At 50.7% G+C, this 16,570-nt stretch overlaps 1 protein-coding gene across 12 annotated transcripts in view; it reads left to right on the top strand.

Annotated features, from left to right (window-relative positions):
• CUX1 (cut like homeobox 1) overlaps window positions 1-16,570 on the top strand; it is a 363,575-nt gene that overhangs the window by 293,909 nt on the left and 53,096 nt on the right. For 8 of the 12 annotated variants that reach the window (XM_072752942.1, XM_072752941.1, XM_072752946.1 and 5 more), the window contains 4 exons: window positions 59-160; window positions 2,700-3,532; window positions 5,484-5,649; window positions 6,201-6,257. The exons of the other annotated variants lie outside the window; for them this stretch is intronic. In XM_072752942.1, the coding sequence (XP_072609043.1) occupies window positions 59-160; window positions 2,700-3,532; window positions 5,484-5,649; window positions 6,201-6,257 (1,158 nt within the window). The remainder of the gene's footprint in view (window positions 1-58; window positions 161-2,699; window positions 3,533-5,483; window positions 5,650-6,200; window positions 6,258-16,570) is intronic. 12 annotated transcript variants of the gene reach the window in all.

Below are 16,570 nucleotides of genomic sequence, written 5' to 3'. Positions count from 1 at the left end.
GTTGTTGTTGTTGTTACACGTGTGGGTTTGATGTCATTGGTGTTGCTTCTCCCTGCAGGTAACATCACAACCCGGATCCGAGCCTCCGAGACCGGATCCGACGAAGCAATCAAGTCCATCCTGGAACAAGCCAAAAGGGAGCTGCAGGTCCAGAAAACTGGTACGGAATACACTTCTTTGACCACTGGCTTCCAGGCTTAATTAGAAGAATTGTCCTGAGTGTTCTGGTTAGCAGTAATTAACTTTAAAACACACACAATAGAATGTGTGTTTTCAAGCATGTAGGCAAGTGCAGAGGGCAGCTGGTCTGCGTGATAGTTACCAGTCTTTTTAGAATGTCCCGTCCTAGCATGGACTTGAGAACGTACCCCTCCCCGGCCTAGACTCTCCTTGACTTACATGAACAAGTGGTTTGTAGCAGATTTCCTTTCTCCAGTGCCATATAGGCTTTGTTGTTTGGATATATACTTGACAAAACCCTGAAAAAGAATGGATGAAAAATAAATCCTAAGCTCCTAAGCAGAATGAATGTTGCTAGGGAGGAGCGGGAAGTTGTAGTGAATAGGTTTCCAACTCTGTAGTCTGTAGGCCTCAGGAATGGGCCTCTCAGAGCCCCTCAAGAGCTGCCTTGTCTAATAGGAGAGAGCTCTCACGCTTCAGCTTCTCTGGTTGAGTTTGACTGCACAGCACACTGACCGTAGATTCAGCTCAGCCCTTCTGCCAGACAGGAGACTGGGTGCCCAAGGTCCCTTGCTCTGGGATTCGCCATATGTATACATGCCTGCCCTGTACCCCTGAAGCCCCTGTTCTGCAGAGCTGCTCCACCTGGACCTAGGTCACAGGACTTCCACCAGGCCTGGCTGCGGGCTGCCACCTGGTCACTTCCCCAGTCACTAGGCCCTCTCTCCCTAGGCCACCCCACTCCCACATGACTCACTCGGTGGTGACCTCGAAGCTCGCTTCTGGGAACCAGGCCTGGGCTTGGTGTTTTTACCTCCTCTGCCCTTTTCAAACTGGGTCTTCACCACTGCCATGAAAGATAGATATTGTTATCTTACTCCTGATCATTAAACTCAGACTCCAAGTGAAAATAGTATGCTCAAACTTACTTAAAAGTCAGGCTTGGGTGAAAACCTTGGTCTCTCAGCTCCTGTCCCAGCACCTCCCCCTCTGCCATCTCCTCTGCCTCTTTAATAGGGATCCTGGAGCGGTGGGTGGGAGACTATCCTGTGAGGCCTCAGACCTGACACTGGGGGAACCTTCCATTTGAGGTAGTTCCTACCCTCAAGACCAGAATTGACATTGAAACTGGCCCCTCCTCTGGGTGGCTGAACAACTAAGAAGCTTAGCCAGGCACCCTGACGGGGTGGGAAACAGCCCTGAATCAAGAGCAGGAAGGCCCACTTGGAGGTTTGTGCAGTTTCTCCTGCAGAGCAATGGTCTGCACCCTGAGAGCGCTCTAGGGATGTTGTGAGTCAGAGAAGGAGGGCCTCCTATCAGCCAGTGAAATCAAGTCCTTGAGAGGCCTAAAAGGTTGTCCCTATTGTTTGAAGCATTTTTGGGCCTTATTTAAAGTGGATAAAGGGCCGACATGTGATTCCCTCCCCCTAGATATGAGGGTATCTAGGAGCTGCAGCCACCTGCAGGATCGTTCAGCCGAGTCGTCCTCAGCCAGGGCCCTGCTCCACAGTCGCCTGGGAGATGGTCAAAGATTCGGTGTGACTACACGTGCTACTCAGGCAGACACTCCAGGGCAATGGCCTGGGCGTGTGCATTTTAACAAGCCCAGTGGATGATTCTGGGGCACAGCCCTCGTTAAGAGTCTTTGATCTAGCCCATCACCCATCCCAAACTTACAGACAGAAATCTTGAGGCCCAGCCATGCCCTATGACCTCCCCCAAGGTCACAGCTCTGGGTTCTTGGGCCAGGGCCTCCCCGCTATCTATCCCCCCCACAACCTGCATCATGGGGCTCACTATTGCTGGCCACACCTCGATCACTTGCCCAGAGGAAAATAAATGTGAGCCAACCCAAACACAGCTACTCATCACTAGAGACTCTGGTCTTGTGCTGCAACCAGTGATAGAAATTATGTCTCTAAAGTTTGACAAAACCACTACAATTTGGTAATTTAGTGCATGGGAGTATTGTTTAGAAATCCTCAGGGTGGCTCAATGGTCGAGCATCTGCCTTCGGCTCAGGTCATGTATCCTGCGGTCCTGGGATCAAGTCCCACATCAGGCTCCCTGCATGGAGCCTGCTTCTCCCTCTGCCTATGTCTCTGCTTCTGTGTCTGTGTCTCTCATGAATAAATAAAATCTTTTTTAAAAATAGATTTTAAAAAAGTCCTCCATAATGATGGCATGTGCCTGAGTATTTGCCCACTTACACCCCCCCAACCTCTACTCCTATTCCCCACCAAACACAGACACTCTAGAATAATGAACCCTTTCAGATGGTGTGAAGTGGAGGCCAGAGGGTCCCAGAGCGGTGGTATTAGTCTGTCCATCCCTGCCTGGACAGGATGCACAAGCGGCCCCCTGACGGGAAACGTTGGCAGAGCACAGCAGCTTGGTTCTCCCAGATAATCGGCATTTTGTGGGAGGCCAGGTTAGAAGGAAGTGGAGGGAAAGCAGCACGTTCCCACCCGAGAGGGACAGTCCACCAACCATCTCACACCTCTTTTTGCTTCGTGCAGCAGAGCCGGCCCAGCCTTCTTCCACGTCCAGCGGTGGGAGCTCAGACGACGCCATCCGCTCCATCCTGCAGCAGGCCCGCCGCGAGATGGAGGCCCAGCAGGCCGCCCTCGACCCTGCCTTAAAGCCCGCACCGCTGTCCCAGGCTGACCTCGCCATCCTGAGCCCCAAGTTGATACCTTCCTCACCCATGTCGTCTGTGTCCAGCTACCCTCCACTCGCCCTGTCCCTGAAGAAGCCCCCCACCGCCCCTGACACCAGCACCTCCACCCTGCCCAACCCCCCAGCCCTCAAAAAGGAATCCCAGGACGCGCCCGGGCTGGACCTCCCGGGAGCGGCTGAGTCTGCACAGGGGGTCCTGCGGCACGTGAAGAGCGAGCTGGGCCGCAGCGGCGTGTGGAAGGACCACTGGTGGAGCACCGTCCAGCCAGAGAGGAAGAGCGCCGCACCCCCCGAGGACGCCAAGTCGGAAGAAACCGGTGGCGCCAAGGAGAAAGGGGGCGGCAGCCAGCCACGGGCCGATCGCGGCCAGCTCCAGGGACCCTCGTCATCGTCGGAGTACTGGAAGGAATGGCCCAGCGCCGAGTCGCCATACTCCCAGAGCTCTGAGCTGAGCCTGACTGGAGCCAGCCGCAGCGAGACACCCCAGAACAGCCCCCTGCCCTCCTCCCCGATTGTGCCCATGTCCAAGCCCGCCAAGCCCTCGGTCCCTCCGCTGACCCCGGAGCAGTACGAGGTCTACATGTACCAGGAGGTGGACACCATTGAGCTCACTCGGCAGGTGAAGGAGAAGCTGGCCAAGAACGGCATCTGTCAAAGAATCTTTGGGGAGAAGGTGAGGGCTTGGATTCGGGGGCCCGGGTTTTCCCATCTGTCTTGGCAGCTGAGACTCAGCATTTCTCTGGAGGATGTGGCCACCGGCCCTTCAGTGAGCCACAGAGCAGAAAGTTCGACCATCCCCAAACTTGCCCAGAGGCTGGCTGGTGAATGTTCCATTTCCTGCATTCCTCTGAGGCGAGACCCTGGGCTAGGCCCCATCACCTACCATGCTCCTTTTGACTCCCGGTGACACTGTGAAGGGGCACTAAAGTCATATTTGACAGATAAGGAAAGTTAGGCTCAGGGAAGTTAACTACATGCACCCGGCCAGCCAGTGACTGAGGTCAGATCCCAGCTCTTGACCAAGTGTGGCCCAGACACCCATCTGTGGGCTTTTTTTTTCCTCCCAGAAAAGATCTGATCCCATAGAGAGACCACCAGCGTCCAGAGAAGCAAAAGGCACATGCTGAGGAAAGCTCATGTCACATGATAGACATAATCGTACCTTCCTCATAATTCAGGAGATGCCTGGGCCCTCTGCAGCCAGATTGGTGAAGCGACCTGCCCAGAACCCATAGCTAGGGTGACCCCGGGCAGAACTGCACAGGCCATGCCCACAACTGGCCCTGAAAGCCCCTACTTCTACATCTCTCCTCCCTGGTTATGAAAGTACAGTGGTTGGTGAGAGAGCCCCCAGACCCTTTATGTTCTAGATGGCACTTCCCGGTAACAGATTCTGGGTAATGGGGATTTACCAGGGCTATAAAATAAAAGATAAACATAATACCCCAGCATCGCTTCAGATTAAGTAATTACAGAGTATAATGAAAAGCACTCCACTCCCCTAAAAGGCAGCCTCCCTGAGGGGATGTGGCAGGGTCGGCAGTGGCCTCCGAGGGGCCCCACATGGGGTCTCTCTGCCCCCTCCCGCCCACCCCACCCCCCCCCAGCCCCACACTGCCATGACTTCCATTCGGTGTTTGCCACATACCGTGTCGTGGATCCTTACAATATCTGATTGTGATCTCTTTGTCCTGATTTTGCAAAAGGTGATGGGGTAGAAAGAAGCGAGGATGAGAATGTAAAGTCCCTTGAAATTTCTAGTTCAGTGTTGTAAAAATATCATTTGAGAACATTTAAATAGACATTTGTGCTCATGCCTTAAATTTAGCAGAGACTTAATAGCGTTGAACTTGTTTGGCCCGTGAGTGCAGTTTATTCTGGAACTTGAGAACTTTTCAAAAGAGTGATCGAATGCAGCCCCTAAATATCTCTGGGCTGCATCTGTGTCCTATGGGGGGGTGTTTGTGCCCATACATATGTATGGCCATATGTGAGCGTTAAGAAAACTCGGGCATGTACGTGCAACTTGTCGGTCGTCTGCAGTGAGACTTACTCCCAGGCTGGCACCCCCATCACCACCCGCTCACCTCTGGGCCCCCACTGCAGAGCAGGATGTGGTCAGAGAGAGCAAACCTTTCTAAATGCCGGGCTGGCCCAGCACCACAAAGAAAACTGGCCTCTAGCATCCTGCCAGCATCCACCGCCTTGGTTGCTAAAGGGGTCCTTGGCCCCAGCACCTCGGCCTTTCGTGGCACCACCAGGCAGAGCAAGGTGGTTTTGACGCTTGCTTCTCAGGTTGTCGGGACAACAACCCTGGGACCTTGGCAGGATCGTGGCCCTGGGAGAGATCCCATCCCCTCTCCCTGGGAGCAGAAAGCTATGACTGTAACTATGGCTCCCCCTGCCAGGGCATCAGCACACCAGTGACCTTGAAAAGTTTCTGTCCCTGCCCCAGGCTGGTGCCGTCCACCAGGCAGGGGGGGTTCTGTGCTCAGCCCCTGCAGTGCTCACTGGGTATCATCCATCTTGGCCTCTCCATGGCTCTGCGTGTGCATCACTAAAGCATTCTGTGGCCTCACACTAAATCCCAGGCACTGATGCCATGTCTTTGGTTGCTACTGCAGGTACTGGGCCTGTCCCAGGGCAGCGTCAGCGACATGCTATCCCGGCCAAAGCCTTGGAGCAAGCTGACCCAGAAAGGCCGTGAACCCTTCATCCGGATGCAGCTCTGGCTCAACGGCGAGCTGGGCCAGGGTGTCCTGCCTGTCCAGGGTCAGCAGCAAGGGCCAGGTAAGAGCAGCCCTGCCCTGGGCTCCTACAGGGAAGTAAGTGCAGGGGATCTATGGGGGGAGGCCACCAGCTGTGCCCTCAACTGTTGCCCAGTGCCTAGAGGCCAAGAACTGCCCCCTTCTTCCACTACCTGTTGCCATGGGACTGCCTTTAGTTTTTAGGAGAGAGAAGATTGTGCCTAGCTAATTTTATAAGCAGCAGAAAATGAGTTACTAATTAAGAAAATGCTGTTTATACATAAATATAGGTAAAAGTCAAGTAGCTAAATCAGAGAATCAGGAAAGGAAATCAGCCAAAGACATAGAGGTGGAAGATATAATGGGCTTCAGTTTCCACCTGCTCCCACCCAGGGGTCCCAGCTTCCCAGGAGAACCGTGCCTATTTGCGTCAACCCTGAGTTCTGACCTTCCCCCCCTCCACACCCCATAAGGTAAGGGCACCTACCTTCGGGGCCTGTCACTGTCCCCACTCTGCTGAGCTGAGGGCATTAGGAAGTTTTAAATGCCTGGGCTTTGTTTCCCCATTTAATTGTAATCTCTTATCTTATTTAGTTCTCCATTCTGTGACATCACTACAGGACCCCCTGCAGCAGGGCTGTGTGAGCTCAGGTAACTACTTAATGTCTCTTGTTTTGTGTGAGATATTTCCCTCCCCTGTATGTTTTCCTGTTCTCTGGTCCATAGTGGGGAGACTCTGATCCCTGACTCTGGATCCAGGGAGCTAAAAACATTATATCTTGTTGGCATGTTAGATTCTCATGATCCTAGTTTCTAATGGAGACAAGGAAAGTCAACAGCCAAGGGAGGGTTTCTTCTGGTGTTTTCCTGCTTGCCACCAAATTGTCTCATTGGTCTGTGGCTTCTTAAGTGCCCAGGACTGGGAGCCAGGGTCCGAGTCAGAGACAGAGTCTGCACCTGGGGGGAGGGGGGCCTCCATTTGAATAGGAGGGGGCAGGATTGGGCACATGATATCCTCCCAGCAGGGTCATGGTAGGGAGAAGTTGAGTCTGTCTGGAAGACCTTGGGGTCACTTTCAAGCAAGAAGGATGGGGAAGAAGGAAATGGCAGATGGGATCACCTAAAGGAGATGGCAGGGGGCCCCTGGGAGCAATGTAGGGTGTGGCTGGATAAGAGCCAGTGTTGCCCCGAAGAGTGAGGCTGAGCATGGGAATCCAGCCTGGAGGCAGGTAGCGGGGCTCTGGAGTGCCAGCCGGCCAAGACGCTTGGCTGCTGCTTGTTGGCATCTGAAGCCCCAGATCTCTGAGGTGGCATTTCGGCTCTGTGGACCCCTTGCGGAAGCACCATGCTCCCAGACCCCCTTGAGTGTCCTCCCCGCGATCCCACTGGTACAGAGCTTTGCTCGCCCAGCTTCCAGGAACAGCCAGCATCTTGTGCTGCTCCTCGTTTTTCCTTTATTTTTCTAAACATGTTGATTAGCCTCCATATCCCATTGATTCATTGAAAACACAAACAAAGCTAAGTGAGGAGCGTGAAGCTCGCCAGCCTGCTGCAAGTTTTACGAGGGAAAACATGTGTAGCGCGGGAACAGCTGGGCGGCAGCGGCCGCTACCACTGCGAGATGCCAAACCCACGCACAGATGCAGCCGGAGCGGGGCGCTTGCAGCAAAGCTCCTGGCCAAGCTTGTGTTTCGGATGTTCCCAGTTTGCTCTTGACCAGAATGGGAGGCGGAAGGCTATATCTTACCCGAGTCATTGGTCTCCTTGGCTGGACATCTAAATGGAGTGGTTTGTCCACCCAAAGAAGGATCACTGGTACTTCCTTCTCACTTCATTTCCAGCTTGGTCAGTTTGGTTAACAAGTCCCAGAGAACTTACCCGGCCCTGGCCCATATTCCAGATGCATTAGGGTAAATAATGCATGACCTTGTTTGTGCCAGAGTTTTGCAGACATTTGCATGAAAAATTAGCCTTGCCTCTTCTTGCTGCAGCAGAAAGTTGGCCTCCCCATAGTCCCCCAAGAGTAGTTGCTGCCCCACCAGACTTAGGACTAAACTTGGTAGAATGTGACAGACATTTTTTAGATCAAAATCACTTGTTCCTAAATAAAACATGAGATCTCCTGCAGTCTCAGGTCAGTTAAATTTGATGCCAAAATCTTGGCCATGTGTGAACAAATCCTTGAAAAGAATGGCCTTTTGCTCTTTGCTCTATGGCAGGTAGTTGCTACCATACCGGAACTTCCACAGTCACATTTCCAACATAGGAAAACCACGCCAGGCTCCTCAGAGGGAAGTAAATAGTATTTGTGAGATATCAAATTACTTTTTTTTTTTTTTTTATTTTATTTATTTATGATAGTCACAGAGAGAGAGAGAGAGAGATAGAGGCAGAGACATAGGCAGAGGGAAAAGCAGGCTCCATGTACCGGGAGCCCGACATGGGATTCGATCCCGGGTCTCCAGGATCGCGCCCTGGGCCAAAGGCCGGCGCTAAACCGCTGCGCCACCCAGGGATCCCTCAAATTACTTTATAAAACAAATTGATGCATAGAATGCTTGGAGAGTCTACAAATGGCAGGGGCAGGGAGCCTGGATAAAAGTGAGCACTGAAGAACTTTCCAGTGGTTTCTGTGAAGGGGTGGCAAGCAGGCCTCTCCCTGTGTCACCTCTGTAAGATGGGAGACAGGTTGCAGACCATTTACCCATCGTGCCCCTTATCAATACAGGGAAACCGTGGAAACAATAGTCATGGTGATTGTGGAGCGAAATGGAAAAATCTTTCATATATTCTAGGAAAACACAGGGTTTTTTTTTTTAAGACATTTATCTTAGTGCACGCACAGATGGGGGCGGGGGGCAAAAGAAGAGAGAATCTGGGGCCCCCGGTGTCTCAGTGATTGAGCATCTATCTTTGGCTCAGGTCATGATCCAGGATCCTGGGATCAAGTCCCATCTTGGGCTCCCAACAGGAAGCCTGCTTCTCCCTCTGCCTATGTTTCTGTCTCTCTATCTCCAGCAGACTACCCCCTGAGCGCAAAGCCCAACTCAGGACTTGATCCCAGGACCCTAAAATCATTAACTTAGGCCAAAAAACAAGTGTGGGACACCTAGCACCCCTAAGTTTTTTAATGTCATGATGGTAGCTAACCAAAAATGTTTCTCTGGATCAGCAAAGACTAGAAAGTGCTTGTCAAAAGAAGAATGATTATCATAGTGGCAAGACTGTGGGTCATAGTTTTCCTTGTTTGAAATTTCTTTACTATCAATATTATCCTTTCAAGAATGTTTCTAAAAATCAAAGTAGCTGAACTTTTCAGCATGTGGAATTTAGATTCAAAAGACGGAATTATTTTATGATGATGCGTATTGGTAAATCTTTGGGATGGATGCCCATAGGGGACTCCAGAATCTTCCTCAATGGATTAGAGAAACAGTGTCTCTAAGGAAGGCTTCAGCAGTGCTGTCCCAAAGGCATAGTAGTGAATCCAGTTCAAGGACTTCCTCGGGATTCTGGTTCTCTGTTCTCACCATGGCTACCACAGAATCTTTCCAAGAAGCCCCCAGACTCAGAAAGATGCTGTCCTTGGTGGTGGCTCCATGAGGCCTGTGCCAGAGGTGGCTCGGCCCAGTAGAACCAGCTGGCTGCAGGACGATCATTCGAGTGCTGGGTTGGTTGGTTCCTGAATATGGTGAGAAATGCTCAGCAGCTGAGCATCCAGGTAGCTGAGCTGGCCTGGCTGGGAGGGTAGCCTCCCAGTTGTGGCAGGACTCTGGAAGACTGGCCCTCTATCCACAGCCCCTCAGTGAGAGGTATGGACTCAGAGCAGAGGACGCGTGGGCCCAGTGCAGGGCTCGTCCTCAGTTACCATGGTGATAAGGTGACCAGGAGTAGAGTGGCCTCACTCATCAGAACAGCAAACTGCTGACACAGGAATCTGTTTGCCTCACTAAAGAATTCCTGTCTGCCTCTTTCTGCCCAGTGCCGTCATCCCTCAGGGTCTCCGTTTTCCTTAATGATCTATATGTCAAGCTTGCTGATGAGTTTTACAGCAAGAGACTGAACTTTGAATTACATCACCAGTTCCTCCTGGTGAACAGAACCATTCCTGAATGTTCTTTGATGATCTGAGCATTGGGGTGATGGCCTTGGGCCTTTGGGAAGGTTGATGCCATTTTCCACCAGTGACCTGTGCTTTTGCTTGTAAGCCTTTGGGGTCTTGATGAAAAATCATCAGAGTAGAGGGTCCCCTGCCAATCACATGAGTACCTTTGGGGGGGCCGTTAAAGACCGAACTTAAGATCACATACTTGTTCATGTATTTCCAGGCAGCCTGGTCCTCTACACAACATTTGAGTTGGCTTCTTTCAAAGTTCCTAGTGTCTTGGGGAGGGGCGTCGTCAGTTCCATCCAGGGTCGTCTTTGATCTAATATGACAGAAGTATTTGAAGATGGCATTGCAGAGAGGCCTTTGGGGGTTGGTTCTCTGCGTCTTCCTTTTGTCTATCTTCCATCCTAGGTATCGTGCTTCAGCCAACCTCACACTGCTTAGCAATCGCAGTGCTCTGGGGAAGCCAAGAAAAAGCACTTACAGGAGGAGAAGGGAGGGGCCTTGTAAGGCTTGTTTTCTCTGAGTGTGGCCTGCCATCCATGCTTATCAGCTAGCAGGCTTTTTTAAAGGGAAGAAAATCTTGAAGTACAAGGAAGGGGGTTGCTTGTGTGCATATGTATAGCTAGGGAGGGAGGGAGGTACATAGATCGGTAGATAGATACAATCTAGTAAACCACTGGATTTTTTTTCCCCCATTTTCCTTCCCTGAAGCTCATTTCATATTCACAGTTCCTTGGTGTGATTAATCTTTTTGCCCCAAGGGAGGGAAGGAGACAAGAGACAATCTAAAAGGGGCAGAAAAAAAGGAGGCAGGTGGAGGATTTTCCAGATTTTCCTGGATGCAATGTTAGTCATTACATTACAGAGAACCGGTGGGCTCCTGGGCTCCGCTTTGTAACTTTTTAACATGAGAGCATTTCGTTACTGTAGCTAATAAGCTTCCACACTGGCTTCAGATGGATTATTGCAAACTGTAAAACCTCCAGCTTTTTTCCCAGTGTGTCAGTCAGGAACTGTGAATTCCGAGTCATCTCCCCCCATGGAGGATTCCATGGCTCCGTGTCACTGCTCTCAGCAGGGCATCAGCTGCCTCTCGAGGGGACAGCTGCTGCCATGTCTTAAACATGGGTGGTCTCACATGTGCCCACTCACTGGCATGATGGCCACAGGCCGGGTGCTATACGGGAGGTTCAGGCACCCAGGGGATTCCCGTGGCAGCAGCCCCTGGTTAGGGACAGGCTGACATTCCTTGGTAACCTGCATAATGATTCTCACTTCGCGCCCATGAGATGACCAGGAAAATGTCCAGGGTTTGAGTGCTTTGATCTCGGCAATAGGATTCTCATGCAGGCATTTGGCTAGCGTGTTAATGGAGAAAAGGAGGGGCTACTTGCCCCCCCTTAAAGATTCCATGGCACTAAATATCATCATTCTGTGCGTTAGACTAGATTTGATTTGATTTTTTTTTCTTCTCTTTTCATCAGAATAAATCAGCGAGAGTAACTGTTGGTTCTCTACAAGAAGAGTTATTCTAACCCCTGAAAAGATTTGTATAAATATAACTGATTTACACATAGCCACAGACAGCAGAGAGACAAAAGAGAATTCTGGAAGGCCACATGTAAACTAGAAAGTGCCCCCTCCCTGAGCCAGGTGGCTGCTGCTCATCATTTGATGGGCAGCTCAGCCTTGTGCAGCCACTCATTGTCAAGAGGTGGTGTCATGGTGGCCAGAAGAACTGAGTGCTCCACCCATATCTTTCTCTCTTGGTTGAAACCTGCATTAGGATGTTTTTTGTTGTATCAGGAATGCCGTAATGAAGGAATAACTGTCTCTTCTAAAGTCAGAGAAGATAGGTTTCTGGATTCAGACACAACCTCCCTTCTGGTTGTCTGTCATTGGGTATGTGTGGGTACAGTCCCCATCCCCACACTGAGGAAGCCCCAAGGAGGGGCTGGGCTGCAAAGGCATCAGAAAGGAGGACATTGCAGGAAGGGTTCTGAAGGCCCAAGGTTCATAGTCATGAAAGGGCATGGCACCTTTGAAAAAGGTGAGGAGCCCCTAATTCAGAGGGCTTTTTTTTTAAAATGACAATAGGGGGCACCTGGCTAGCTCAGTCCATGGAGCATCTGACTCTTGATCTTGGGGTTGTGGGTTCAAGCCCCACATTGGGTGTAGAGATGACTTCAAAATAAAATATTTTTTTAAATAATAATAAAATAAAATGACAGAAGCAAAGTGGGTTCTGGGAGAATTTTGTCTTCCCTGTACGTAGCTTCCTTTACTCTGTTGTATAAGAAAAGTAGAGATGGACAGATGGGTGGTGCATTGCTCTTTCAGAGTGACCCTGGTGACCTGCCCCACTGGCGGTGTTGGGCCTGGAATGCTGGCCTGCCGCATCTCATCCCAAAGTACTTCTTCCCCCACTGATGGCTCTTTCTCAAGAGGAGGTGGGCTGAGGCCCATGATGGGCAACACAGCCCCCCAGGCTTCTCACCGATCCCATCCAAAGAGATCCCAGGATGGAGGGGAGAAGCCCCTCACTTAAGGGCTGCACCTCTGGACCACGGGGAGCCAGAGTCTAACCAGGAAAAACCTTCCACCACAGGACTGTGGAGGGGACAGGTGAGGGTTCAAGACTCAGTGGGCAAAGTGGCCTCTGGTACGCAGAACATGGGCATGGCCTGGACACTGAGATGGCATCTGACTGTGCCCAGGCAGGAGAAATTGTCTAGGGCTACAGGATGATTTGGAGGGGGCTCAGAAAACCCTCCTAGAGAAGCACAGAGGGCAGGATGTGACGTTAGTCCGTAGGCTATGCTGGCCCAAAGCGCAAAGGTCTTTCGACCTCATGTGGGGAAGGGCCTTTTCAAACAGAGGGTGGGCTGAGGAGGAGGCCATGAGCCTGAGAAGTGTGTGCCTCAGAACCAGCCAGGCCTGGGACCCTCGGCCAAGGCAGGGCTTAGGGAACTTATCACCAGGGCCTAGAATGTTCCTTGCTCACTTTGGGTGCAGTGACGTAACTTGGTCTGTCAAGAGCAATGTGTCTCCCCACTGCCTGCCGAGATGGTCTAGGAGTTGTGAGTTTCCTTCTAATTAATGTCTTTCAAAAATTGTCAACCTTATCTCGGCTGAGCTCAGGTGGAAAGGGGTTTGGTTGTACTACAGCTAATCCTTCAAAAGTGATGAGATGCAGGCTAGGGCAGAGCAAGCCCACAAGGGGCCTCAGAGTGGGGCTCCCTCCCAGCCCCCACACCACAGGACAGGAGGGTGCCCTGTCACTAATATTCTCAAAATGTGACTTGTTGGGATTACATCCCCCTAATATTTGCACATGCTGCTTTTCAGTTCTCGTAGCCACTAGGAACATTGTGGGATTCGTTGTGGGGGACTAAAGCAGCCCCACTGTAGCATTAACACAGGAGGGCAGGGGAGAGTGGAGGCCCAGCCCACCTGCCCTCCCCTGGAGCACGCTCTACCTGCAGGCCCCACACAGGCCTCCCTGGGCGGCCAGCACTGAGCTTGCAGCTGGCTCAGCGTTTGCTCTCAGGCAGGAAATGTTGGCCTCACAGTTTCTAGGAAAGGCTGCTTCAGCGTATAGCACGCCCCAAAGTTCTCTTTTCCTACAGTGGGATTTGCCACCATGCCTCTCAAAAAAAAAGAGGGCGGGGGAGGGAATCAGAGTAACTCCGAATAGGAGATTTATTTGACTCTTTTAAAAATTATGATTTGTAGGATTTTCTTGAATAAATAAAGTACACTATGATTATAAAAGGCAAGACTTTGAGGCGCTTACGCCCTTTTTAAAAAAGCAGTCACCCACCCTCCCGAATTCCCCAGTCCCCAAACTGCCCTCCCCAGGAACGATCCTATTCCCAGTTTCCTGTAGACAGTCTCTACGTCTAGATGCTCCACACAGAACGGAGCATGCAGGCCTCAAGGTGCTGTGCCTTGCTCTTCTCAACTAGCAAAATATAGCAGATACTTTCTAGGCCAGCACACAAAGAACTTCCTCCTCCTCTTTTTACATCCATAGGGAATCCCCGTATCTGGATATATACCGTATTTTATTTAACCAATCACTAGTGAGAGAGATGTAAATTACTTTTAACAGCAAAACATAAGAAACTATCCTGCAGTGACCAGCCCTGAGCGCACGTGAGCAGCAGTGACGAGGCAGGCTGGACAGACTGCAGAGGTCTCATCCAGCCCCTCCCACTGAGCGATTGTGTGGCCTTGGGCAAGTGACTCAACCTCTCTGTGTCTCAGTTTCTCCTATAAAAGGGAGAGAAGACAGTACCCGTCTCCTGGCTGTTGGGAGGTTTAAATGATTTTGTACACAAAAGCTTCCAAAACAGGCTGGCACAGAGGAAATGCTATTTGAATGTTTACTTCTGCTGCCACCACTAGCATTACATGCTGCTTCGTGTGTGCATGGAGAGCTGCAGCATAGTACATGTGCACACCCAAGGTGTCAGGCCTCTGGCTTTAAAACAGAAAAGAAGCCCAGCTACTCACTCCTTGGGGTAGCTTGTCGAGTGCAAACGTTGCTGGGTGGCAGCTGGGGTCCACTGAAGGATGACCCCCGCATGCAGCTCTGCAGATTCTCAGCTTCTCTGAAGATGCCATCCATCTTGGAAGTTGCCTGTCCATCTACAATTCTGCAAAGTTGATCCCAGATTCTGAGCTTACAGAACAAGACTGCAGGTTATCGCTCATGCCATCTGGGGCAAACTAACATGGAACCAGGCCATCTTGTCTGGATATGGGTGTGACTGTCGGCATGGGTGAGCAACAATACCATCCCACTCAAGCTCTTTCGGTTGGTTTGCCTGGACCTCTGTGCCGGCACACCCCAACTCCCCTTTTGGAGAAGGCCCTTGAAGGCCCTGGTCACGGGCCTCTGGACACGTCTGCCTTCTCTCCCCTTTAGACTCTCTTTGGAAAACAGAATTTACAGTACACTGGGCATTCAGTGCAAGAAGCAAAAGTAGGTCATAGGAGCAAATGAGGACTTCGGTTTTCAGTGATTTGGTTCTAGGGAAGGCTGAAGAAAGCTTAAATGCCTAAAGATCCTCAAGGAATTTTAAAAAGGTAGTAGGAATAAAATGAGGAAACTCCCGTATTTATGTGTCTAAACACCTTTAATCCTTAATCAGGGACAGAGGCAAGATGGTGGAAGAGTAGGGGTCCTTGTTTCATCTGGTCCCCCAAACTTAGCTAGATAACTTTGAAACCTTCCTGAACACCTATGAATTCAACCTGAGATGTAAAGAAAGAACAGCTGGAACGCTACAAATCCTTAATCAGTAAATGGACACGATGTTCCCCATCTTACCAACAAAGAAGACCAAGGCACAGAGATGAGAGGTGATTTGGCCCCAGTCAAGAACATGGAAAAGGCATGCATGGTCCTGAGACCAGCGGCCCTGCTGCCGAGTGTGGAGGTAGGTCCAGGCAAGCTGTCACCTGCCCCTATGGGCTTGGTCTCACCACCATGGGTGAGTGGCTGGTCCTGGAACTACGCTCAGAAGTCAAGGCCACATTTCAAAACAAGGAACAAAACGGGTCAAATTATACATTTGAACAAATACAAAAGACCAGATCCAAGATAAAAGACTGTAGAAAATCAGATACCTCCATTACCCTGGGATGCATCCCTTGTATTTCAGCCAGGAGCTGGGCAGGAAAAGAGGAGAGAACCCAGCGACAGATCAGTGGCAGAGTCAGACCCAAGTCTCTGAAGTTTTGCCATGGAACATATGTAATCCATCTGGCCTGGGAGACGGGTCCATGATGCTTTGAAACCCTTCCCGTCTACATCCAGGGAAAATACACACAGTGTCCCAGGGCTCTCTCCCTTGCTGGGACAGCCCCCTCCTTTAGCTGTCAAGCCCTCCCCCTGCCTATAGCCCAGAGCCAGCTCGGCCCCCCTCCCGACCCCCTGGCCCCAGCCCCGTGTGCTTGGGCCACGCTCAGGGTCTTCACAAGGAGTGAGGAGGGCATCTCAGAAAGAAAGTGAGCCAGGAGACTCCATCACTGGCCTCATCTTGATTTTGTGTTTTGTTCTTCCCTTTGGAAGTAGATTCCCTAAATATAGCCCAAGTCTGAATTGGCAGATGTTGGATTTGTCCTTTACAAGAGGACCAAAATTAGTCTGTCATTTGGCACCTAAATAAAGCAGCCAAACTGCCTTTGTACCAACTTTGCAACAAGGAGGGGACTAGAGTTGCAGCATTTTGTCTGATAAGGAAACTTTCTTGGAAGCTGTTGAGCAGCACCTCCAAAGCCAAAAGCTGGGGAAGGGAGGGGCGGGACACGGAGTCCAGAGGGATGTGCCTTCTTCCTGGCTACACCTGCTCAGTCCTAAGTTTTACAGTCAGTTTTGTTCCACGTAGTTTAAATACCTCCTGAAATTGGAAGGAGAGGATCAATACTCCCCTGAAATAGCAGTCAGAACAGCAGTGCTTCCTCTGTTTTGGGGAGGAAAGGAACAATCTGTCCAGAGTGCCTGGAGCCGGGTGAGCAGAGGGGCTCCCCAGGGGCAGCAGAAAGATGTTATAATCAATTACCACATCATAACACTGATGTATGATAATTACGGAGTGTTTCTCCTGAGATAGTGCTGCGTTTGGCTGGGATACAGTTCTTTCATGGTCCACTGCCTGATTAATATGCAAATAATAGGCTGATTGCATGATGAATGCAGAAAATGAGTTCGCTGATAACGTGCGCACTGAAGCGGGAAGATGATAAATTACTTTTACTGACTGGCCTACATTAAGTACCCTTTCTCAACAATTTCATCACAAATTAAGTAAAGCAGTATGGAGAGATTAGGAGGATGTGTAAA

The sequence above is a fragment of the Vulpes vulpes genome, chromosome 3 (genome assembly GCF_048418805.1).
Source record: "Vulpes vulpes isolate BD-2025 chromosome 3, VulVul3, whole genome shotgun sequence".
In the NCBI taxonomy this organism is placed as follows: domain Eukaryota; kingdom Metazoa; phylum Chordata; class Mammalia; order Carnivora; family Canidae; genus Vulpes; species Vulpes vulpes.
This window is presented reverse-complemented; position numbering and strand designations above follow the sequence as displayed.